This window comes from Tamandua tetradactyla, chromosome 6, assembly GCF_023851605.1.
Source record: "Tamandua tetradactyla isolate mTamTet1 chromosome 6, mTamTet1.pri, whole genome shotgun sequence".
In the NCBI taxonomy this organism is placed as follows: domain Eukaryota; kingdom Metazoa; phylum Chordata; class Mammalia; order Pilosa; family Myrmecophagidae; genus Tamandua; species Tamandua tetradactyla.
Genome location: NC_135332.1, coordinates 152578658 through 152604037, shown reverse-complemented (window position 1 = coordinate 152604037; position 25380 = coordinate 152578658). Strand labels below are relative to the sequence as shown.

The window sequence follows — 25380 nt, the reverse complement described above, 5'->3', positions numbered from 1 at the left end:
CCCACAACTGGAGACACACACGATACCTCAAGTATTGCTCAATGTCACTGGTTTCTTCCACCTTCTCTCATTCTTTTTCTCCTTCTTTCTATGTCTTCTGTCCTCTAATCTTCTCCTTTCCCCCAAATACATAAATTTTCTTTTTTTAATACCTTTTTCATAATTTGCCCTCTTTCCTATTCCTTTTTATCTTTTCATTTCATTAACTCCTTCCTTCATTCTGCCAGTATTACCTCCTGAATACGACTAAGATGTAAAGATAAAATAGACATATTCCCGTTCTCGACTTATGAAATGAGAAAGTCCTACTAAGTCTGTGCAAAGTTCTTTATAGCTCTGAAATCCTATGATTATTTGTTCCCAATAATAATCAGCTTTGCAGGGGAGACAAAGATATACAAAATTAATTATACTACAAAGTAAACTGTTTTAAGTATAGTTGATAAAGTGCTATGAAAATTCAGAAGAAGGAAATTATTTTAGGATGGGTTGGTAATCAGCTCCATCCTCTGACTTTTCTTACCATGTTTTCTTTTTAAATTTCTTTTTCCTTTCATTGACTGTCTTTCCCTCTTTCAGCTATTTTTAACATTTATGCTTTGCCCAAGGCTCTGACTGACGTTCTTATAAATCAAGACTTTTTGTATGCAAGATATAAAAACCCAATTCAAACAGGCTTCAACAGCAAAAGGGTATGTATTCTTTAAAAACATGAAAAAGCATGGTTTTTATAGTTTGTCTGATTACACAAGTATTTGGAATCTTGTGGGTTTGTTTATGTTGTCTGTTATTTCTTGCCAACTGTGTGTGTGTGTGTGTGTGTGTGTGCGTGTGTGGTGTGTGTGTGTGCACATCACATTTCTTTTATTTTGTGCTAGTCCTTGTATTTGAAAAATTATTCATAGGAATAATATGAATCCAAGGATGAAGACACTTTATTACCAGATAAGTTTTGAATTTGCTCCTGCCAGCACCTGAGGGCATTATCGATCCAGGATAAACTTAAATTTAATGCTTGAGATTTCCTAGGTTATCCACATGATGTAAATCTGGGAAGCAAGTTGCGGGGAGGGCTGAACTATCCTGACCCTTAGGGTATAGCCATTTGGGGTACCAGCTTATTCGGAGGCCTCCTATTCAACTGCTCAACTGGTGTGGACGCTAGGTTTTCATTTCTATTTCTTTTCCCATGAGAGACCCCTGTCTTCCCTAGAAAATGAAAGTTCAAAATTTCTAAAAGGCTTTTTTACCTCTGTATCCTCAGCACCCATAACAGTGTCAATAGATAGGATTTCAACAAATATTTGCTGAATGAATAATGGAAAACCATATGAAGACAAACACTGGAATTGATTTCCATGCCTCTTATTTTGCCCTCTCCTGAAATTCCTCTAAATCTAAAATAAAATTATTTTTTCAAAAGGGTTAAAATCCACAAGGAGAGAAATAATAAAATAAAACATTCCCTGCCAGCACCTGCTGCCACCAACACGCTCTGTTCCTCCAGCTGTTACCCTTTACACAGAATATTGAAAACTTTTCTCTGGGAAATCTGACCAACCCTAGTAAAAATAAATAAGTTACATTTTGACCTTCAATAAATATCTCAGTTTTTTTTTTGTAGTTCATTTTTACTCTATGGTAAAGGTCAAGTTGACAAGCATCACCTGTGGATACTCAGCGTTTTTAATCAGCTTTTTAGTCTTTCTCTTTTGAATATAAGTAAATAGCCAAGAATGACTAAATATTAAGAAAAGTCTCAAACACTAAAGATAAAGATAAAAACCAACACACAGAGCAAAGCAACTTGGAAGAAACAGAGTCTTCATATAGTAAAGAAATATTTAAAAAGAAAATAGAGACCTTGGCATTAAAAGTAAATGAGAGCAACAGTGGAAAACTTATTAGAAAACTTTGAAGATAAAGTTGAGGCAATATTTCAGAAAAGAGAAGGAAAAGAACAAAATGATGCAAAATAGAAGAGAAAATATGGGAAAATAAGAGGACCGGTCAAGGATGTCTAATATTTTAATAAAAGGTGTTTAAAAAGCATAAAAAGAGAAGAGAAAATGTAGGAGCAAAAAAAAAATCCACAAATAACTGAAGAATATTTCCAGAACTAAAGAACATGAATTTTCAGGTTTTAAGGGCAATCAAAATCCCAGATTCATCTGTGAAAAAAGACCCACACCAAAATACTTTCTGTGAAATTTGAGGCCTCCAAGCTTCTGGGAGTGGGAAGCAGATAGGCACAGAAAAAGGATCAGTATAATGGCTTCGGACTTTTCAAAAGCAACATTTGAAGGTAAAAGGCAATGGAATAATGTCTTCAAATTACTAAAAGAAAATTATTTCAAATTTATTATTTTATGTCAGCCAAACAATCAGCTGTGAGGGGAGAACAGAGACATGTTTAGATATGCAAAGCCTCAGAAAGTTTACTCCGAAACAAATTTTTCAGAAAACTGTTAGAGACTATCCTCCACCACAATGAAGGGGAAAACTGGGAAAGGGGACAACATGGGCCACAGGAACTGGAAAACCCACCAGAGTGAGAGGGAATCCCCAGGAAGATGTGAATGGACACCTCAGGATGACCATGTGCACCAGGCACAGAGGGTACCTCGTCTAGATGAAGCATGCCAGAGGCCTTCAAGAGGGACTTGAAGAAGATGAAATTAATAGACTGTTGGTATGAATGATCAAGGTGTCCAGAAGGGACTTTGTGGTTGAAATTTTTGCAGTCACAGAAAAACTACACAAAATACTTAAGCAACTTCCCGGGAAGATGGCAGAGTAGGGAGCTCCAGGACTCAGTCCTTCCACCAGAACACATTAAAAAGAAGGAACAGTCGGAAACAACTATTTTGAAACCCCAGAGCCCAAAAGAACACTGTACAACACCCAGAGAAGAGTGAGGGAAAGACTCTGAAAAAATGCGATCAAGAACTATAATTTGCCTTCTCTTCAGGGCAGCGAATGGTGCTCATCCCTCACTCACAAGGCAAGCTGCCATCAGGTCTAGTCGCTGGCTAGCTCACTGGTGACAGAGGGATATAAAAATCCTCTTCCCCAGGACCGGAGTTGGGCAGAGCTGATCACTGATCACGGCTTTTGATGAGCAAATTCGGATCTCTGGGTCCTGGCTCTGAGGGCAGCTATTGTTTCAACCTGCCCAGCTAGCTGAAGGGCTGCATTTGTTGGGCAGGCCAGGAAAGCTCAGCTTGGAGGAGCCGTCAGAGTTTATTTTGGTACCTTTCTTGGGCTTCTCCCCAGGGCACTTTGGAGCCAGCCTGCACCCACTTTGTGATTTCCTGGCCCTGTGTTGGTTGGGAAAGATCAACCTGGGAAAGTAATCAATTTCTCCCAGAAATTGTCCTCCAGGCAAAAGCAGTGTGAAACAACAAAAAGAATGTTAAAAACCATGTCGTCTGGTTTCAAATACCTGGGTGAGGGAGCTCTGGTTCCTGGGAGGCAGAGGGCACAACCAAACTTCTATCAACAGGGGAACTCCAAAACAACTAAAAGGCAAAAGCCCAGGACAAGACAAAGGTCCGGAAGGGCAGGGAAAACCCTACACGCTGCATTTGCCTTGGAAAGACCTTCTTGACAGGAGGGCTGACGCTCCAGAAAAACTGTCTTATCACCAACTAGTTACAAAACCAAGAAATAGACATCCCGGGGAGTAAATCCCAGAGTTTACATTTTAAAATACTAAAATGTACAATGTGCAACAAAAGTACAAGACAAACAAAGAAACAGGAAATGAGGACCTATCCAAGGGGAGAGGATAGAGATATCGAAAACACCAATGAAGAAGATGAGAATGTGGACATACCAAGAAAGTCTTTAAAAAAATGATTGTTAAAATGCTTATGGAGATGGAAGAAAGTACAGAGAAAGAACTAAAGGATATCAGGAAAATAATGAATAAACAATATGAGAAACTTAGTCAATAGAAATTTTAAAAAGGAACCAAACAGCACTACTGGAGTTGAAGACCACAATAAGTGAAATGAAAAATGCTCAAGAGGGTTTCAAGAGCAGTTTGGAGCTGGCGGAAGAAAGAATCAATGGGCTTGAAGACAAGACATTTGAATGAGTCAGGCTGAGGAGCAGAAAGAAAAAATAAATATTAAAAGAGAAAATAGCTTAAGAAAGTTATGGGGCACTATTAAGGACCCCAATGTGTGCACTGTGGCAGCCCCTGAGGGAGAAGAGAGAGAGAAAAGGACAAAAAGAACAGTAAAAGAAAAAATGACAGAGAACTTCCCAAACTTAGCAAAAGATAATAGGACTGAAAAAGTTCTTGGGAGGCTAGTTCTATTCTTGGGGATTACTTGTTTGATTGCTTTCAAATACAATGAAAACAGACATTCTACTCCTATTAATGAAAATTGAGCCTACTTCTTAAGAGCTGAAAATCTTTATGTATCTCATATTGTTAGGGTGTAGTGACACTTTCTGCCAGCTACCATGTTCACATAAAAGAAAATAGAAAAGACACACATAGCTTTAATTCAAAAGAGTTCAGGGCACACAGCATTTAAAACTTCAGGTCAAATCTTGAATTTTCACTTTAGAGCTGATCTGAGTTCGACTTCCTTTGAAGTCAAAAAAACTTCCTCCTGGATCTCTTCCATGGGGATAGAGAGCAAAATGAGAATTTGACCTTATCACATCAGTTAAATTGAGCCACAGAAGAGGGCCTAAGTGGCAGCACACAGTATTAACATTTGGAGGAGTCAAATGTTTACATACTTTTCAAATTTTAATAAGTGACTATGATGTGGACTTTTAAAACAACAAATTAGCCTAGATAAAGACTGGTCAGTGACCTTGCTGAATAGCTTTCATATTAATTAATTTAATTACTTCATACAAAAAATCATAAATGAACATAGGCCATCACATGAAATTATCAAAATGCACATTCTGCTTATATTTAACAGGGAAAATGACCCTATCAATATTGATACAGTGGCAAAAATGTCGTATTTGTTCTAAAGCAATTAAAAGATAAATCGAGACTGGAAGTGTGAGTATGACATTAAAAAAATATCAACAATGAATAAAAGGATTGTGGGAAACTTTAAATCTGAGAATATGAATATCTGATAACAAAAATGATAGGAGAACCCTAAATAAATTAGCTAAAGAAAACAAAAGTCAGTGCCAAAGTCAAGCAAAGTTGTGAATATAAATACTAACTCGGGAATGATCCAGAAGAAAATTTAAATTGATTCTATTATAGCATCTGTTGTACAACCATAAAAATCATTCACATCCTATGTTTTTTTTTCATCCTATGGTTTTCAACATTTAGAAAAATGCATCCGAAAATTCCCAAATGAAAAAAAGAAATTAAAAGCATAGGGAGGAGTTTTCTCAAATATGGCACAAACACAGAAGCCAACAAAAGCAAGACTGACAAATTTAAACTATATAAAGATATTTTTAAATTCTCTGCATAGTCATAAATATTAGAAGCAAAGTTAAGAGACATGATAAATTGGAAAAAATTTATAACTCAAATCACAATAGTTAATAGATATCTATATACCTATATCTTTACATGTATATTGTAAAAAGCAAAAATAAATGACCAAGAACATAAAAAAGGCAGATGATATCTTTGGAGAGTTCATGGAAAAGGAACTATCAATGGCTTGAGTATATTAAAGATGCATAATTTCATTTAAAAGAAAATAAATACACAGTACAACTTTACTAAGATAACACTTTTTGCCTAGGAGTATCAAAAATCGAAAAGTGTTGACCAGTACAGGGGGAAATAGGCACTCTCATGTAATTTGTAATGTAATTTGCTAGAACTTCTATGGAAGGCAATTTGTAGACTATATGTCTACACACACACACATACACACACACACACACACACAAAACACAAGTGATTGATTGATCCCATTGTTTATTTATTTTTTCTTTTAGGGGTTTATAATGCAGATAAAGGTAAACAACCCATGAAAAGGTTGTTAATTTAAGCATTGCTTATAACCAAAAATCAATGAAAACTGCCTATTGATAGGGACATGGCTAAACACATTAGGATATATCTATATAATGAAATGATACATGGTTGTAAAAAATAGAAAAGGGAAGTTCTTTATGAACTAATACAGAAAGAACTCTTACATATCTGAAAAAATAACAAGGTGCAGATCAGTGAATATAGTATACTACTAATTGCAGAAAGGAAAGAGGGGATGATATAATACACACACATATATGCATTTCACATATTTGATAAGCACAAAATATCTCTGTAGGTATACTCAAACCTAGTATAGTATATCATCTATACTCAAACCTAGTATAGTATATCATCTAGACTTCATAAGTTATACTCAAAACCTGGTATAGTACATCATCTATAACTTTATCCTCCATTTCAGCCCTCTATTGCTGAGCTGTATTGGAGTCAAGCTCATCAGACACCAGACACCAGACACATACCTATTTATAAAGCTAGTTTAGTGAAACTCTCCTCTCTAAACTTAGTTTGAAGAAAAAGTGCATTGGATCTCCAAAACGGAGAAACTGTGAGATCTGAGCCTCAACAACACATTCAGAGTTTAGAAATAAAAGAAAGCAGAGATATGGGATTAAAGTTAATGATAGTTTAGGATCCACTGGGGTTGTATTTTTCAGTAGCAAGCACATTCCTGGGTTCTTGAAATCAGGAGAAATATTCAATGAATGATGAAAAAAGAAAAAGAAAAAAAGTATTATCAACAAATTGGCCCCAAAGAGTTTAAGTGTGAAACTCTAAGCACTTCAACAGCTAAGTGTGACCTAGATTTTTGAGGTTCAGTGCTATCCTTCAAAAAGCAGAGACAGACCGGGAGTGAGCGCCAAAAGAATCAGGGGTCTTCTTCCCCCCCCCCCCCAGAACCTATTCTTGGTTTATTAAACACATTAGCTTATCTTCCAAAGAAGTGATGCTATTAAAATTCTTTTTTCAGACCTAGGCGCTCACTAAAGTGGAAAGGATCTCTGATTTTTAAAATGTCAAACTGTGCAGCACAAATGATTAAAATTATGGAAAGCTATCTTTGAAGAGCGAAGGTTGAAAGTAGTTTGTCAATTTAACTAAGGATGACAGTGGCCATTTCTCATCTTTCTACACGGAAAAGCCATCACTGATGAATTTGTCCTGACACTGGTAAGGCTCTATGGCAAACTTCCTGATAAGAACAGAAAATTGATTGTAAACCAGACAGAGTAGAGGTGAAACGGAACTTGGTCTAATTTCCTGAAAATATTGCTGAGGAAACTGAGATCCAGAGAACTGCCCAAAGCCACACAAGTGGAGTTGGATCTGCTCTGTCTTGTGCTTATTTTTGCCTTTAAATATTTTAAAGGACACTGATAGCTATGGATCTTGAATGGGCTCCAAAGCTGTACAGGAGAGCAGGGGGCTTACTAAGAGAAGATAATTCTCCCACTGATTGAATTCCTTTATAAATGCAATAAATGTGGTGTGTGTATATTTAGGGGAAGTGATATTTATGATGCTGCAGGAATATTCACTGGAATTATCAAATCAGTATGTCAAATGCTGGACTACTCCCTCAGCTGAAATGTGTGAAATCACTTAAAAATTCTGCATTAAAAACCAAGAACACAGAATGTTGCACCGTTTCTGCAATGTGTTTTGTGCCTTGTGGGCCAGTCTCCCAGGCTGAATTTTCTTATTTATGAATAGGTAACCCCAACTCACATTTATGGGTATTCTAGACACACATAAAGGGAGCAGCACTAAAACTCTTTGCACAAAAATACTGTTACATAATAGTGATGTTTATAAAATAGTTATGGATAGGTAATAATGGATTAGTCAATAAACATGACTAGTCTAATATTGATTCCTTTTGCTTTCATGATTGTCTCACATTGCCACATTCCTGGACATCCGCAACTGTAGGCATAGTAAAGGGAATTTAAATAGTACAACATACTTGTGGAAATATCTACAGAGATATTTTAGGCCCTGATTAGCAGTATAAAATCTTATGTTTTAAATAAGGAGTATTTACATTTTTTCCTGCAACAAATGAATGCAGGGCATTTCACCAGAATGAATAAGGGAACATCAAGAGTATTTAATGTAGCGCTGTTGAACAGAGAATTTCCCCAAACCCAAGGCACCTAAAAGTTTAATTCATAAGATTTCGTTGGGAAGGGGAGGGAGGAGGGAGAGGCATGACTGAAAACTGAACTTATCTTTAAAGAAGCAACTTCTCATTTCCTTGAGTACTACAAACGAGGGATCAGAAGTTTCTGTTCGTTTCCTGTAAGAGAAACAAACTCAAGAAATAACGCTTCTGAGGATAAGCAAAGCTATCGGAAATCCTCTTTTCACTCCCTAAACTGAGAGCACGCTCTAATCAGCCTCGCTAACAGACTTTCCCATAAAACAAAGCACCAAGACGTAAATTAAAAAGTGGCAGAGGTGTGGCATCTTGCAGGAGACAGCTCATGTTTAAACTCTAGTTGTCAGAAGCATTAGTCCAGGCCGGAGCTCGGGAAGCCATCTGTCAGATTCCCCTGCAGGAAGGTCGGCGATGAGGTTGAGAATCGATCTCGGAGCGCCCGAAAGGCCGCCTGTAGTGCAGATAGTGGGGCTCCGGGGCGCAGCCGGGTCATGGGGCACTCCCATTTCAGCTACTCTTCAGTTTTGCCACCCGCTCCTGGAAAGCCGAAGGGATGCGCTAGGGTTTAGTTCGTTAAAGCGGTCAGCGTTCTTTAGGACCTCAGGGAAACCCAAGCGTTTCCGGCTTTAGGACCCAGGAACTCCGAGGCAGTCTAGACTTAGATGCCTTGGACCACAGCACCACCTACTTATAGAAGAAGCATCCCGAGCCTCAGCGGGTCTGCATCTCCATTGGAAAGTGCGCTCGCCACATCCCCTCCGACTCCCCAGAGCGTTTCGTTTCCCTCGGCTTGCAAGAACAGAAATCTTGACCTTAGCCGTGAAGTGACCGCGGAAAGAGCGCCGGGAAACGGCGAGATTGGAATAGGGCCACACAGAACGCGAGCGGACGCTCCCTTCGAACTCCTCCGCGGGGACGCAGCATCCAAGTGGCCGCAGACGCGCCCGCGCCGCCGTGCTCCTGCCAGGCGCCGCCGGCTCAGAAGACCCTCTGCGCACGCCGACCTCGCGGCGGCGGCCGGAATCCCGAAGCTGCTAGGCGCTCCTGGCGGGTCTGGGCAAACTTTTCCTCAGTCCACGTGCTAGCTAGGCGGCTGCCTTCCTGAGCCCTGGACGGAGCGCAGCGCCTAGGTACGCCGCGCCGCCGGAGACGTTCGTGCGCACGGTAGGCGACCCGCGCCCGGCCGCCGCGGTGCCCTTGGACCCCACCGTGGGGCCGGAGGGGTCGAAGAACGCTCCTTTTTAACTCGGCGCCTTCGTTCCCGGTGCGCCGGCACAACGCGCTTTCTCGGGGGTCGGAGCCTGGGCTCCGCAGAGGTTGCTAATTCACTGATTGTAATCACCTTCCTCTCCAATTTGTCGGCAGCTGAGCGCGCGGGGTTAAGCTGCTTCGTGGCTCGTGCCAGGCAGTGGGTTCGCTTCTTCCCCTCCCCTCTAAGTTGGGAAGCGCTGAGGCGCAGTAGCTGCTTCCCCGGGGCTCTCTCTGCGGGTCTCACTCGGTTTCTCGCGCCCTTGTGCCGCAGGTTCGCAGCGAAGGGATGCGGAGCGCGCGGAATTGACCAGGGCGGCCCCAGGACTAGTGGCGACTCTTCCTCGGCGTCCTCCGCAGCAGCGCGGCCGGCGCCGGCTCTTCGGATGAGCCCTCCAGTTCCCCGACTTTGAGAGACGTCTCTACCCTTCCTGACCGCCCAAATGCAGTTTCGCCTCTTCTCCTTTGCCCTCATCATTCTGAACTGTATGGATTACGGCCACTGCCAAGGCAACCGGTGGAGGCGCAGCAAGCGAGGTGGGTCCCACCTTGCCGGAGGTGCGTGCGGGTGTGAGGCGCGCGGCGCTCACTCGAGCCGGGGCTCCTAGGGTCCAGCTGGGTAGGACAGTGCCTCCACCCCACCCTTGCGCGCCACACTTCTCCGCTTCCCAGGTCCTGCGTTGCGGAACGCTCGGTCTTTTCTGTCCCCAGTCGGCGCCTCGAGCTCTAAGTGACTCGCCGAGAGCAAAGTGAGCCGGGCGTCCCGCGGGCTCTCAGCTGAAGTCGTGCGGTCCACACCCACATTCGCGGCCGCGCCCCCGCCCCGGAACGCTTTTCTCTTTCGGTCGCGTTTCTTATCTAGTATCCAATTTTAGTTTTTATTCCTTTTCCCCTCTCTCTTGCCACCCCATTCTCTGCCCTTTTTATCCTCTTAGCCATCTGCAGCACGTCTGTCTCTGCCTTCCTCGCACGCGTGCCCGCCAATTCCTAGCCCCAGATGCCCTTGGACTAGGCCTAGCACCGCGTGTGTCTATGAGGGTGTGCATGTGGGATCTGGGGAGGGTACCAAGTCGAGGTGGGAGACCCACGTTTCCAGGTAGAAGGCAACATTGATCCCTAAGACCCTAACACGAAATCATCGTGGGATGATCCATTGAACTTTGCGTATTAGGTGGCAGCTCGTGCGCTGGTTTTCCGGGTAGCGCTCCGGTGAGTGCTTTGGGACCGACCTGACTCCGGTACCTTCCTCAGAAGTAGCTGTTTAGGAGAGGGTTTTCCGAATGAAATTCACTTGCATTTTTTAAAACCGCCCCCCCCAACCCCCTTTTTAGCTCTCTCCTTCGCGTGTGTGCTGAGGAAGGCGGTGGATGCCTCCAAAAAGGTCTCAGAGTTAGTTTTCCTGCAGATTTTGTGTTGGCTAATTTCATTCTCCTGGGGCTTATTTTGTCCTGTTGGGGTTACAGCTAATCCAGCCTCATTTTAGGCAAAGGACTGCAAGATACAATTAAGTGTTCTGGGGATTTTAAACACAGACTTCATCGTGAGCATGCACACACACACACTCTTGCCCTACCCTCGCGTGGAAAGTACGCAGCGGCCTCTTGCAATTACCTGGTGTCAGCTGTCTGTCTTCGTTCAGCAATTTGGACTTCTGCACGCTTTGTATTTGTAGAGAGGCTTAATAGACCTTGGTTTTCCTGGGATGTAAATATTTTGCTCTACCTGTGATATGATTTATTTATTATTCATTTTGTGGAATCTCTGATCCTGCATCCAGACTTTGGAGGTTTACCGTACTCATTTTCTTGATTTGGTTTTTTAAAGACATGTTAAAATGCTCTCATCTATGGGCAGGACTGGAAGTTGGCCAGCCTAAGACAGAGCTCCAGTTAGCTGGTGGTGTGCAACTTGGGTAGTGTCTCCTCTCCAGTAACCGTGATGGATCTGTGGATCTCTGTCTCTCTCTCTATATTGGTCTGTCCGTCTCTCTCTCTTTCTCCCCTTTCTGACATTTGGAAAATGCTTCTTATTTTCAGAAATTATTCCATGTAAAAATACCAGGGAGAATTTTCTTCCCAGAAGCCATGAAAGTTCGATATTGATATTTGTCTGCAAAATGTCTTTCCATCTCTTCTGTCCACCTCCACTCCCAACTGGCTCTTTTCTCCACATCAGTGTTTTCTTTCAAGGTTTTATTCTGCAGAGCTGGCAATTATTTATTACACTGTGGTCAGAAATATTTGGGGGAGGGTCCTTTTCCTTCTTCTAAGCAGAAGCTGCAGTTTATTTGGTTGAAAAAAAAATATGCTTAAAGTTTGTGAAATGCAGATATTAAACTCCTGTACTAAATTCTTTTTTGTTTATTAGATTATTTACTAATTCAACCATCATTTTCTGATGCACACTGTCACATTGTGGTTGAGTGGAGAAGAACTGCGCATAATGTTATAGTAGAATTCAATGTGGAGTTGCTGTGTGGTGGAGAATGACATTACAGCACTCCTGTGGCCAGACACGTTACTGCAGGCATCTCTCAGCAGTGCCGTCTCTGACGTTCTGCCTATGCCTTATGTATCAGAGGCAAAACCTATTTATTTCAAAGCTTACTTTAGCAAAATCCTTTGTAGCAATTACCATCCGCATCCTCAAGCACTGACATTTAGAAACCTATTTCTAAAGTGTGCAGTAGTAAGTTTTGCCAAACCAACCTTTTCGTTTTAATGAAATTGAAATGCTTTCAAGTGCATGTAAATTGGTAAGATTGTAAAAAAAAAAAAAAAAAAACAAAGTTTTTTTTTCCTTTTTTCTCTTTTTTTTCCTTTCTCAACAGATGTCCCTTTCCAAATCCCATGTTTCTGGCTAAAATATCTGCGGTCCTTAAAAATGACCACACTATCTGTGCCAACAAAGGGTATACTGTGCTTTTAATTAAAAGTGGAACTACTTAAAGGGCTGGCTAGACAGTGTAGGGTGATAGTAGCTTTTCTACTTTGCAAGAAAGCTTAAGGATTGCATTGTGAGAAGACTGAAATGAATAGAGATCTAACTCAAGTTGTGTGAATTGTCCCTCTTCACAAACTTAAGCTGGTTTTAATTGATCTCATGTTCATTGATTGATCCAACACTGATTGTTGTGCATACCAAACAATTGGCTCTCCCCAAGGAGATTGATTTAAATTAGTTCCTTGGTGAATGCTTGACTACTAGCCAAATCATGTCAGCAGTGACAGTTGACATGCTAAAGCCTATTGTGGTACCAACATTTCCCTTTGTTTTGCATAGTGGCAGTTAAATATTACTTTCTAGGAAGAAAAGCGATTTGTACCCTTTAAAAAAAGGTGCTATAGCTTAGAAGATCAGTTATTTTCTTGGCTTTTTCCTAGTATGCAGGCAGTAGTGGCACCAGGTTGTTAGTTTAATGCCTGGGACCTGATTCTTTTTCTTTTCTTTTCTTTTCTTTTTACATATTCCATCTGCAAATAATCAAACCTTCCTGTGGAGCATTCTCAGAACTTCTTTGGCATTATGTTTAGTCTACTCTATGATCGCAGATGCTCCATAATATCATTTTCTTAATGAAATAAAATTCTTGGCAGGGATCAGATAATTTAGTAAGTTAAAATTAATTGCATCTAGTCTGGAATAGAGAGCAAATATATCATCTAACTCTATGTTTTATTTCAAAATATAGGCAGAAAACTGAGAGAATAGAATGTCAGCCTTCCCTGCTTTTGGGCAAAACTTTGTATGGAGGAGACCTTTATAAACAGTACCAGTCACTTACCGTTCTTTCTTCCCATTATTTTGAAAACAAAATCATCAAATAATTCATTCAATAATCACTAATGGGGTCTGGGTGCAATCATTTTTTATTAACCGGTTAGACACAAGCACAGTACTGAAAAGGAACACCTTGGGAAGGGGAGAGACATGTCAACTTTTTGAAAATCTGGTTGACTTAATGTTTCATCTATGTGGTGGTAGTAGTAAGACTTGCTGGCCCTTCTTTGAAGGCAGAGTCATTATTAGCTACTCTTATCCCCTGCTCTCTCTATATGTCTTGGGAACTCTTGTGCTAATGACTTATTTGTATGGCATACAGAGTTATTTGGTTAGTTTTGTTTTTGGACCAGTCGTAAACCACACGTCAGGCTGAACTACTGAAAATTCAGTAGATACACAAGTCATAGCTTTATCATGGTCTCCTGTAATTTCTTGAGCTTGATATGCAGTGACTTAATTTTATAGCTCTTTCATTCTATTTCTGTTTCTAGTCATAGTTCAACCAGGGATTTATGATAATTTCTTGATAACTCTTTAATAGCAGCAAGGCTCCAAAACATATAATTCATATCAGGTGATAGGGCACATGATATGACAAATTTTCCTGCCATACCTTTACCATGTTGAAGTCTCAACTTCCTCTGTTAGATATCATTTTCAGAAGATTAGATTTGGCTTCTTCCATAAAATTGAAGTGTTTGTCACAGATAGTGTGGTATTTTTCTGGCAACTGAGTTTGGAAAAACAAATGAACAATTTCTCTTAAACCTTATAAATTAATTGTTTTTTCAAAATTTAAACAAAGAAATTTAGAGAGATTTGTTTTCACAACTACTTTTAATAATAGTTTATTTCTCATGGTATTCTTTTGAAACATGGCAAAACAAAATGGCACATGGAACATATTAACCTACACTTAAAGGAAAAAGCTTCAAAATATTTTGTGTGCTTGCCTTTTTAGACTCCTAAGTATTTCAGAAAAGCTGAAAAAAACATAGACATGTTTCTTTTCTTTTGCTCTCTCTTTTTTTAATGGGCTCCTTTTTCTTCCAGTGTAATTCCTTTAGTTTTTTTCTGGCCAGTGACTTACCAGCGTAGTGAGGTCAGAAACTTGCCATGCTCGAATCAACATCTTATTTTGCTACTGAAATTTGGAAATGATTCACAATAGGTGGCATTCCCACAGGCTTCCATTTCATCCTGACTTTATTTATCTGCTTTTAAAATTCAGTTTGGGTAGATGCCAATATAGCAGAAATCACAAGTTGGATATGACACGTCTTAATTCTTTAATGCAAAAGTACCTCTTGATTTATTCAGAGACTGACTAGCCAAATTATGGATTATCCAGGCTACTTTCTTACTTCTTTGCTTCCAACTGACTGCCTTTTTTTCCCTGAAAATAAGCATTTTTACTCCTCCCAAGTACAGGCAAGTAGATGAGAGAGAAATCACTTGCTATAACACTTGATAACCATTCTGCTACAAGGATGTGGTAAGCTTTGGGATGAAAATAAACTTCACATTCTCTGTATCTTTCAGGATGACATGAAAGATGTCATGATGTTCACCAATTTTTTCCCATTATTACTAGCAATCAAGAATTGATCACTAGATGAATACAGTGTTTCATGTCCATGTTTATAGTTTTATTTTCAGCTGGAATAAATATGGAAGGTATTTTTACAAAAGTCTATATATAATATATAATTGTATATGTAACAGGAAAGGTATATATATATATACATAACATGTATAAATGTATGTGACTATATGGGTGTGCATTTGATATAAGTAATTATATAGAGATAAAGAAATAGAGAATGAAGAGTAAGAATAGAGTTTTTAAATCTTTTCAGGGACCATCCTCATTCCTGTTTTACTCTGCTCTAGGACATGTCCGCTTTAATCACTCACTTTTGATGTATGCCACTGTATTTCTAATCCTTAAATTCTTAATTTCCTTCCTCCCCACATTCTTGACCAATTTCCTCCCTTTTTCTTCACTTCTACCTTTTACTTCTCTTACTTCTGTCTTATTCACTCTTTAGTGTGTTACAACTTGGTTCCTCCCTCTTCATTTTGCTGACAGAGTTTTTTAATGGCCATCCATACTCACTGCCAACTCTAATAGCATCATTGCAGTCCTCTCTTCTTTGTTCCTCTGGATTGCCTCTTCCCAAGGAAAGTCTCTTCGTTTGGCTAGTGATACTATACTCTATTTTTTCCTTCCTCTTTTCTGCCCATTTCTCTGTTTATGGGTTCACTTATTCAAGGTGGGTGTAGAATAGTAATGCTTCCCTGTTGTTCTTTTCCTCGGGGAATTTTATCCACACCTGTGTCTTCAACTGTTATTTCTATATAGAATCTGTCAACTCTAACCCAGCCTTTTTTTTAAGCTTCATTATATTACCTTTGGATTGCCCAAAGGTATTCCATGCACACTCAAACTTAACAATTCATTTCTTCTTCTATGCTGTCTCCCAGTGTGTGGTTCTACCCGTGTTCCTTATTTCTGTTTTTAGAATTACTGAGTTTTTAGTCCGGAAGACTCATTGTGGCGTTTGATTTTTCTGCTGCTTCTTTATCAGTTCATTCAGTCCTAGAGAGTCTACCTCAAATATGTTATTTATACCCATTTCATCCTTTTCTTTCCAAAGTTATTCCCTAATCCAGGCCTTTTCTTACTCCTGATCTCCCACATCTACTTTTTCTTCACTCCATCTTTGACAGTGATGCCACATTGAATATTTCTGAGCCACTGATGTGGTCATGTTACCTCTCTGCTAATCAACTCAAAACCTCTCATGTCTTCAGTATTGCCTACAGATAAACACCAGCTTCTTTCTCATGGCTCAGAGTTCCCCGCCATCTGACTGCAGCCTGTTTCCAATCTTACCTCTACCCCGAAAGCACTATATGTTCAAGCTATCCCAGATTACTTTTTTTCAAGCCTACTATGTGTTTTCTATGTATTGTTTAGCATGCGATGGTGCCTAGCTAAAATGCGACTGCCTCTGGAAAGCCTCCCTGGAATTTTTTGCCTGCTTTGCCGAAGCCAAAAATCTATGATTCCTTCATGAATTTCTAAGCTTATTGTGCTGCTGTTAAAGGACTCTTATTTCCCCCCTTTTTTCTGGTTATTTTGGCAGATGTCTCATCCTCATTATATTTTAAGCTTTTCTAGGTCAAGACCACGGCTTCCTGGTCATTGTACTCCCCACTCCAGGCCTAACCCCAGCCATCAGTTGTGGCTGAAAAAAGTCATTGAATATGAGATTTATTATTTGATCTTAAAATAATTTTGATGACTTAATGAGAAATATATTTTTTGAAAATTCAAAGTTCTTTGCACATAAAGTTTGAGTGAACGATTACATATCACTTATAATAGGTGTAGTCACATTATTTGCTATATTTCTTTGGAATTTAAACAAAACGCTGAAGTGTAAAAGCACACCCATTCCAGCACTCATTCTGAAGTCTCTTCTTATAATATTCAGAATTGCACCGAGTATACTTGTGCCTGTTTGTGCATCCGTATGCCTGTTTATTATTTAACTGATCGTTTAAGTAATTCCCAAATGATTCCCAAATGGCAATTGAGATTGGGATAGGATTGGGAAAACACTGTGGGGATAGCTTATACTTTTAAAACACTTTTTCTAGAAAACAGGCCAATCAGGGCTTTTTTTTTCCTCCTAAATACTTCATGCATATAAATAATCATTTAGTGGAAACTAAAAAGAAAGTGGCATTTATATCCTTAAAAAGCATTCCCTTTAATAACATAAATATGTTTAATCAGTGTTATTTTGTTTATGACTTAGGATGATAAGTGTAGTTATACAGACATATATATATGAGAAATGCCGATGGGCCCGTGCATTTTAGAACAAGTTAGGTAGCTGCAAATAAACTATGTAGTATTTGTTGTTAGTGCTTTCCTGGAAGGCTGTACACATTTCACTACCCTTGGAAGGAGGTGGGACTGGGCTGGTTTGACTTATAAGGAAGGTGAGCTGTGCACTGAAATGTTGTGTGATTTTAAAAACTGTTAAGTGTAAGAGAGCTAGAAGTGGAATCCAACCTTTTGAATTCACTGGCTCTTCCTATTCACAGTACGCTTTCAATATACACATTCATTTTTTTAAAAAGGAGAAATGAAGTCCCTTCTGAACCCATTCACAAGTTCTTCAGACCGTAGACTGTTGAGTGTCAATACTTTCTCTAACTCAAATTTATGCTAATTAAGTTATGGATGTAAATAACTGAAGGCTGAGGGAGTGGGGGAATTGAGGTATAGCACCCAAGTGTGTCCTAGTAAACATTTGAACACCTGAATTCTTTAGGGCTTGGAATTCTATACCTTCGGTTACTTGTATTGCTAAATTTGTTCTACCGTTATTATTCTTCTGTATGAATGATAGGAACCTCTTTTTTCCCCTGGTATCCCTATGGGGAGGACAAACCCTTGCAGGGAGTGGAGATCTAGAACTTTCACTGCAATCTCAAAGTTGGTCCATGGTTCATCTCTTTTCTTCAACAGGTTAAGAAGCATTGGTTAAAGAAAAAGGAAGTAGACCTTAATTAGGATGATGACATACCTTAATTAAGATGATGCCAAATGGCTGTTTCACATTGATGCAGACATTAATTTTCTGAAAGTTTTTGTTGTGTGGGGTTTTAGCCATTGTGCATGTGTATACTTAAAAATATGAGACCACGTTGGAAGCACTATTTCAAAACTTATTTTAATAAATAATTACTCTGTCAGTAATCCCGTCAAAGATAATAGTCATTAAATTCTCCTCTCTACTGTTACAGACAAGCTCATAAAAAAATAAATAAGTATACAATATTTTGTTAAAACTTCTCTTATGATCTAATTTCTAATTTCTATCCTACTAATGAAACAGTTAGCATATAGTTTTAGAAATAACTGAATGTGTTTCTGGCATTGACGTATATATCATGCTGCCTGTTCACAAAATGGTCACACACAAAAAGACAGAGTATAGCACCCTTCATTTCCGGCTAAACGGGGTTCTGATAAATCCTTGCTGCTGTATCGGCGCATTTTAGAATTTTTGTACCGTGATCATCTTTGTCCTTCTGTCTTACCTGTTGCTGGCTAGAAGTTGCCAACCGACGTCAAGCAATAAAACACACACCAATAGAGGGCACACTTTGCACTCTTTTCCTTCTGCTTTGTTCTCTGAAGTTTTGTGCTTCGCCTCACCGTGTTGGTTCATGTGACAAACCTGCTCTCCTCTCTTGAGGAAGAGTGATGCTGTGATCATCTTGTCACAAAACAAAAAAAGGAACGAATAAAAAGAGCTTCTAGCTTTACTGTGCATTTCTGGTTTTGGTTCCTAATCTCTTTCTGACAAGACCATCTCACTGAAAGGCAAACTTAACCAACCTTAGAGTTTTGCATCCTGTGGGACCGATATTAAAGCCAGACTTTGAGTACGCCTGGCGGAGGTAGATTCAAGCTTCTACACGATGCTTTGAAAGCCATTAAGGTTTAAAAAGCATATTTTTTCATTAAGTGTATGTCTGAACATTATCTGGTAAAGTACTGAGTCACCCAAATAACTCCAAATTAATATTTCCCAACTAATTGCTTGTCATTTCTTTGAAGAGACCCTTTTGTGTAAATGGATTTGGTCTCTCATATGTTTAACCCTTTGAAGAAGGTGAAATTTGACCTTCATTTGAAAATTCATGGTTTGGAAATTTTGAGAAGATGCTTCCTCATGTAATAAACTGTGACAGGGTTTAAAAATTGTCTGGTGCCTTATTTGTGGTTCATCTCACCTGCTGTGTTTGCTTCTTTCTCATTGTCAAAATCTGGCTTTTAACTTTGAGAAATTTTGCTGTACCATCGTTAATTGCAAGACCATGTTTAATTTAATTAAATCTTAGTGGATTCATTATGTGAATATATTGCGGCCAAATTTGCCATACCCTATGCCTACCCGAAAACATTTTCAGAAGACACTATGGTATTTGTTGTTGATAGCTCTTTCAGTGCAACTGATGATCTTTGAAGACTTATTCTAAATAGGTGGTAGCCTAGTGGATTGGGAGAAATTGCTTCCAGGGGTTCCAGGTTACTATACCCAAATACAGATTAAATTAATGATGTGACTAGTCTCTGATTTGTCCTGTCCTTTGGTCCTTGGAGGTGAAAGGAGACTTCGTTATAATTAATGCTCATTCTTGACACTTGCTCCCTGATGATTTTTTTTTTTGAAGTTTACTTTCTTTGTGTGAGTGTGTACTTGTGTGTGTGTGTGTTTAAGAATCAGGTATAAAGGAATTTTGAGGGACTCTCTGGTATGAGTAGTAGTACTCATACAGTCCTACAGATACACTACCACTTACTCATATTCTGTACTCATACAGTAGTAGTACTCATACAGTACTGCAGCTGTACTCTACCACTTACTCATATTCTGGGCTTTTCTAAGTAAATATGAGTAAGTGGTAGAGTACAGCTGTAGACTGGGTGAAACAAGTGAACAAACCAGCTTCAAGTTTTCTATTTATCTAAGGATCTGGACATTGTCGTAAAGCTTTGAGAGAAATCAGAGCTATCCTGTTTCATAGCATACCTTCCACTAATGCAGGGCATTTGTGCCCACTTTCCTTCCCCCAGCTCAGTGTAGTAGAGAAACTTTTCTTGGGGTCAGTAACTTTTCCACTGATACCAGTGGTTCCAGGAAGCATCAGCGGGCTGAGGTTAGTTCCTCATGGACTTAAGGATGTGAAATGTAGCACTCCTGGTGGTCACATAGTGATGGCGTGGCTGATGTGATTCCTGATTCTGTAAATTAGGAAAGATCTTTTTGTCCCCTTATTCAAATAATGTTACCTTGAAAACTGATCTAGACATTAAAAATTCTCTCTTGAAAATTGTCCAAAACTATGAATTTGGGGCAATTTAATTGTTCCCTTTTGCAAAGGAAAAGAGACTTATTTCTTTTGCAGCTGCTATAGATGATTTCAATATGATTTTACTTTCAAAGTGACTCAGTGAATAATGAGTGTTTTAATGGCTTTGGCAAGCTTCTACACAGAAGTCTTTCTGTTAAATTCAGAGAGAAAGGTTTGAAGAAATGGGAGGCAGGACCTAGGGGAGGAGAGAATGATCAGGAATAAGATCACTCATTTCAGAGACTTAGAGGCCTGTCATGTGGAAGAAGAATGTGACTTATTTCACCCTTTGGAATTAAGGCAAAATAAAGAAAGTCGTAGGGAGAAGGATTAAGGATTATATTTAAGAAATTGTCCACTAATGGAAGATACCCTTTGCTGACGCCCTTGCTCTCTGACTTTGGAAACAGCCTTTTTCTGATAGCAGAGAGTGTTTCTTAAGTCTGTAAAGCAGGTGTCTGCACTGAGTTGAAGGAACCACACTAAACACCATTCACAGTGTATGCGCCACAAGGACATCTGTGAAGCACCTTGCGTCCTACAGATACTCAAATATAAATCCTTGTTGACAGAAAGTTATAAAACATGACTTCCTATATAGAGGACACTAAATACAGTTGCTTTTTTAGATTCTGCATCATATGCTTCTAAGTCATCATTCTAAACTTCTGTAATAAATAATACTATGGATACTGAAGTTCAATCCAAATTCTTGAAAAACAGGCATCCTTCTCAAAATAATGCTACATTATAAAAAAGTCTGAGCTCTCAATGCTGCAGTGACCAGCAGGGTTATGCCATACAAATAAATTGCTTTTTTTAATGGGGTTACTAGATCAGAAGATTAAGAAGCAGTTGACAAATTCATTAATAATACCGTGCACTTACGCAAACATAATAAACTTTAAAAATTCTTTTGGACGAAGAAGAGACAGGCAGGTATACGATATGTTTTCTTACTTGAACTACATTTGGCAGATAGTAGTGAGTAGTGTATTGATGTCAACTTACAGAGAGGCCTTGGGTATAGTAAAGGACCATGTCTTCATCCTTTTTTGGAACAAGATTTATTTTTTAAAAGATTTGGTTGCGGAAAGATGGCTTAGTCATCACACTTTCGCTTATTAATGAAGTTGAACAGAACATTTAAAACGTTGGCTGACTGGTTACAAAAAGATCTTGATGGGTGGGAATGACAGGATGAATTTAAGAATGAAATCTTAACAGGGTAGCTCTTAAGATCAAAGAACCAATGATGGAAAAATAGGACATTGGAGACAAAGGGTTTTCATCGATCCTTGACTCATCCTGAAGTTACAGTGTGATGGAGTTGCAAAAATAAATGGGCTACATTAAGAAAAGTGCTTATCTAGAGTCAAGAATAAAGCAGATGAAGGTCCCCAACCCACACCGGAGTTATGGTTTTGTTCCAGACGCCATTACTTTCAGTTGGGCATTGGCAGAACTGATTATAATGTTGTGTCAGACCCTCTAGGTCCTTTAAATCCTCAGTTTTGTGTTCAGAAGTCTGTGGAATAAGAATTATTAGTATTGTTATTATTTCTGCTATTGATAATGGAATAGTAGAAGTGGGTAATTAGTAGGAGTAGAGCCACTGCACAGAGCTACAGACTGTGGACCGCACGTAAAGCATGATGAGAATGGTAGCCTCTGGACTTGGGCATACAGTGGCCTTGGAGCTGGGGATGCTTTAGATATCCCTGTGGTTTATAAATACAAACGGTCTGGGCCAGGTGCTTTCTGCACCCAAGGTTCTGTGAAACTGCAAGAATCAAATGAATCACCCTTGCTTTTACTTTTTTGAATAAATCAATGCTTGAAATTGGATTCTAGATATTCATCTCCTTCAGCTGTAGCTGAGCATTCTGTTTCCCTGGTCTCCTATTGAAATTTACCATCTTCCAAGAACTGTTAGCATCCTTTGTGGAGCATTGCTACAATTTTAATATTGTGTACTGTAGATTGCTTCTGCTGTTAAAGGTACCTTAAATTAATCCCCTCTCATTTTGGGTAGCATCTAATATTGGCGTTGCCAAGTGGCCTCATCTAGTCTTACTTGTGTGCTGTATATTAAGGGCTTAAGAACATCCTTTTAAAACTATTGCAAAAGTTTTCAAACTTATGAAAAAAGGGAGAAATGTATAGTGAGACCCCTTAGCACCGTTACCCAGATTGAACAAATACTGAGATTTGGCCACACTTGCTTCATCTATTTTTGTCATCATATTTACTTTTTATTGCATGAAATATTATATAGAAAATCCCAGGTATTATGCCATTTTACCTTGCATATTTCTGTATGTATTTCTTACAAATACGGACATTTTCTTACAAAACCATGGCATCACTAACATACCTAACAAAATTAGTAATTCCTTAGTAATACCTAATACTAATGAGTATGTAATCAAATTTCCCCAGTTGCCTCAAATGCCTTTACACAGCTGGTATGTTTGAATCAGGATACTAAGTAATGGCTACCATTTACATCTCTCAAATTCCTTTGAATGTAGGACAGTATTTCCTTCCCACCCATTTTTCCATGTCACTGAGTTAATGAAGAAACCAGGTCAGTTTTCAACAGAATGTCTGACGTTCTGAGTTTTCCCACTTGCTTCCTTGTGGAGGTCATATAACTTATTCCTCTAGCCTTCATATTTCCTGTAAACTAGAAATTCTTGAAGATTTAAGTAGATTTGGGTTCAGCTGTTTTTGAAAGGGACACTTACACAGCTGGTGCTGTGTGCTTCTTATGACACCACATTAGGAGACACGCAGTGTCATTTTGTGCCATTCTTAATGACACTGATTAATCAGTAGGCCCATGATGTAACAGCCTCATCTTTCCATTTTAAGATTCCCATTAGCCTTTTATCTAATGGTTTCTTCCATTGATGATATTTGTCTGAACTATCAGTTTCATTAGGGGTTTCAAAATAGAAATTTTTTCTAAACTTATTATTCCTTCCACATTTATTAGCTGAAATTATCACTATAAAAAAACCAATTTTCAACTGTAGCTATTTTGTTACTCTGAAATACAGTTCATATAGGAAAAGCAGACTGTAAGCTTAATTATTCCCCCTTTTATTTGGGGGTGGTGGTGCATAGTCCAAGAATCAAACCCAGGTCTGCCACATGAAAGGCGAATTATTCCCTTTTAATTGCTAACTTTTAAAGTAAGGAGTTGATGCATTATAGGGCTGTTCTTTTTTTTATTCTTGTTTCTTTTCTGGAGTGTTGAAACTGTTCTAAAATTGATTGTGGTGATGCATGCAGAACTATGTGATGATACTGTGAGCCACTGATTGTATACTTCAGATGATTTGAATGGTGTGTGAACGTATCTCAATACAATTGCAAAGAATGCTCGTCCTTGGGGAAGAGCCCCTCCATCAAACTCCATGGTGGTTTTGGTTTTCACCCTGGGATCCAGATTGTCAGCCAGGGACTTGTCCTTCCCGACAGTATCTACAAGGCTCGTCTTAAGCATTAGTCTGGCCAGTGGGGCAACCTCATTACAAGCGAATAAAATTCTATTTGTTTAAAGCCATTCCCTGTCAGGTGCAGTACCCAAAGCCTTCCAGCAGTTTCTGCTCACTAAAGCATTAGTGGTAGCATGACATAAAAAAAAGTCTCTTTGGCTTCTGCTAACAGAAATGAAATGCAAACCTTCTGAAAATCTGAATTCTATTAGACATCTTCTGATAATGTTTTCTGTTAACAGCTTTCAGAAAAGCTACTAAGTGAATGTGCAGTAGCCTGGTGTAATCTGAGGCTCATTGGGTAGAAAAACAGTACTTTGTGCTACTTAAACATTCTCTGGAGGTCTTAGAAAGGAGAGGAAGGAAAATACTTGAGATCAACTGAATGTGGTAGAGTATGAGTAATGTCACCTGAGAAGGATTCAAGTTTCCCCAAAGCTTGACCCGAATGGCAGCTAGCCGCTTAGAATTTGCTCTCCTAACCCATCAATTGCTAATTTTTTTTTTTTTTTTTTTTGTGCTGTTGGGTCTTTAACTCACAGGCATATAAAGAAAGTACTTAAGGATTACTGGCTTTTAGTGGTTAAGTGGCAGTTGAGTTTTTAAAAAGTTAGCATTCCCCCCTACTTACTACAGCCGATTCTTTCTAATTACAGAAATCTATTTAAAAACTTAGCTCTTTGCTGCTACTCATGTTCCACAGGTGTAGATTTTGTCTGACCTTTGGAAGACACTTGCATTATATACGTTTATTTTATTATGTAGTGAAGTTGCAAATTTAATTCACACAAATGTCTATGGGGAGGATTAAATTAAATAGCTTGTTAGGAACTTTGAATGTAAACACATGTAATATATGACTCACAAAACAGACCTGTTGCTGGAGGAAATATAGCACTGTAGATGTGTGATTTTCTTATGAGTAAAATGCCTTCACAATATTTTGAAAGTACAGAAAGTATCAGGAACTGAAGAAATTGTTTATATTTTGCAAGCCAGGGGAATAGAACTGGGAATGCAGGCAGCTTCTTTCACTAATGAGAGTTCTTGAGAAGGACCTTTTTTTTTTTTTTTTTTTTCCTTCCTGCCCCTTTCACCAGTATGTTTTTAAGTAAGAAAACAAATGAGCCTATCGGTTATTCAGGGCTCATAGCTCATGTGCTTCACTGCAACGCTCCCCCCCCCACCTTTTTTCATTTTTTTTCCATTTGTTCTTGAACATTATTTTGGTAATAAACCCCCATATTGTTGAGGCATTTAGGTATTTTGTCTTAGAAAAAGTGGCGAAGTCTTAATACTGTGTTCATGTAAGTAGTTGGTTAAAAAAAAAAAAAAACACGTTGGATAAGCCCAACATGTATTCATATTGGAAATTTGAAAAATAGACAATAACACAAACAGGAAAGTAAAAGTACTAAAAATCTTGCCACTCAGATATAATCACTGCTAACATTTTGGTTTTTGTCCTGCTAGAGTGTTCTCCTCCTCCTACATAAATGTGGATTTTTGACCCTTATTACATCATAAGCATACATTCTTAATTATTTTAATAACATTGTTTATAATATCTGCATAAATTATTGCTTACCATGGATTTTTGTTAACATTCCGTTATTGCTGGTGAGTTAAATAGCTCATTATTAAACATTTTTAATATTAACACTGCTGTGAACACCCTTATACATAACTATTTTTGTATATTTTCCCACAACAATCATTTC

General features: G+C 38.9%; 1 protein-coding gene across 1 annotated transcript in view; it reads left to right on the top strand.

The window, feature by feature from the left end:
* The first annotated feature begins 9447 nt into the window (after positions 1-9447).
* The window catches only part of RSPO2 (R-spondin 2), a 146004-nt gene continuing 130071 nt past the window's right edge, over positions 9448-25380 (top strand). The window contains exon 1 of the mRNA XM_077163236.1: positions 9448-9962. Within this exon, the coding sequence (XP_077019351.1) occupies positions 9869-9962 (94 nt within the window). The 5' untranslated portion in view covers positions 9448-9868. The remainder of the gene's footprint in view (positions 9963-25380) is intronic.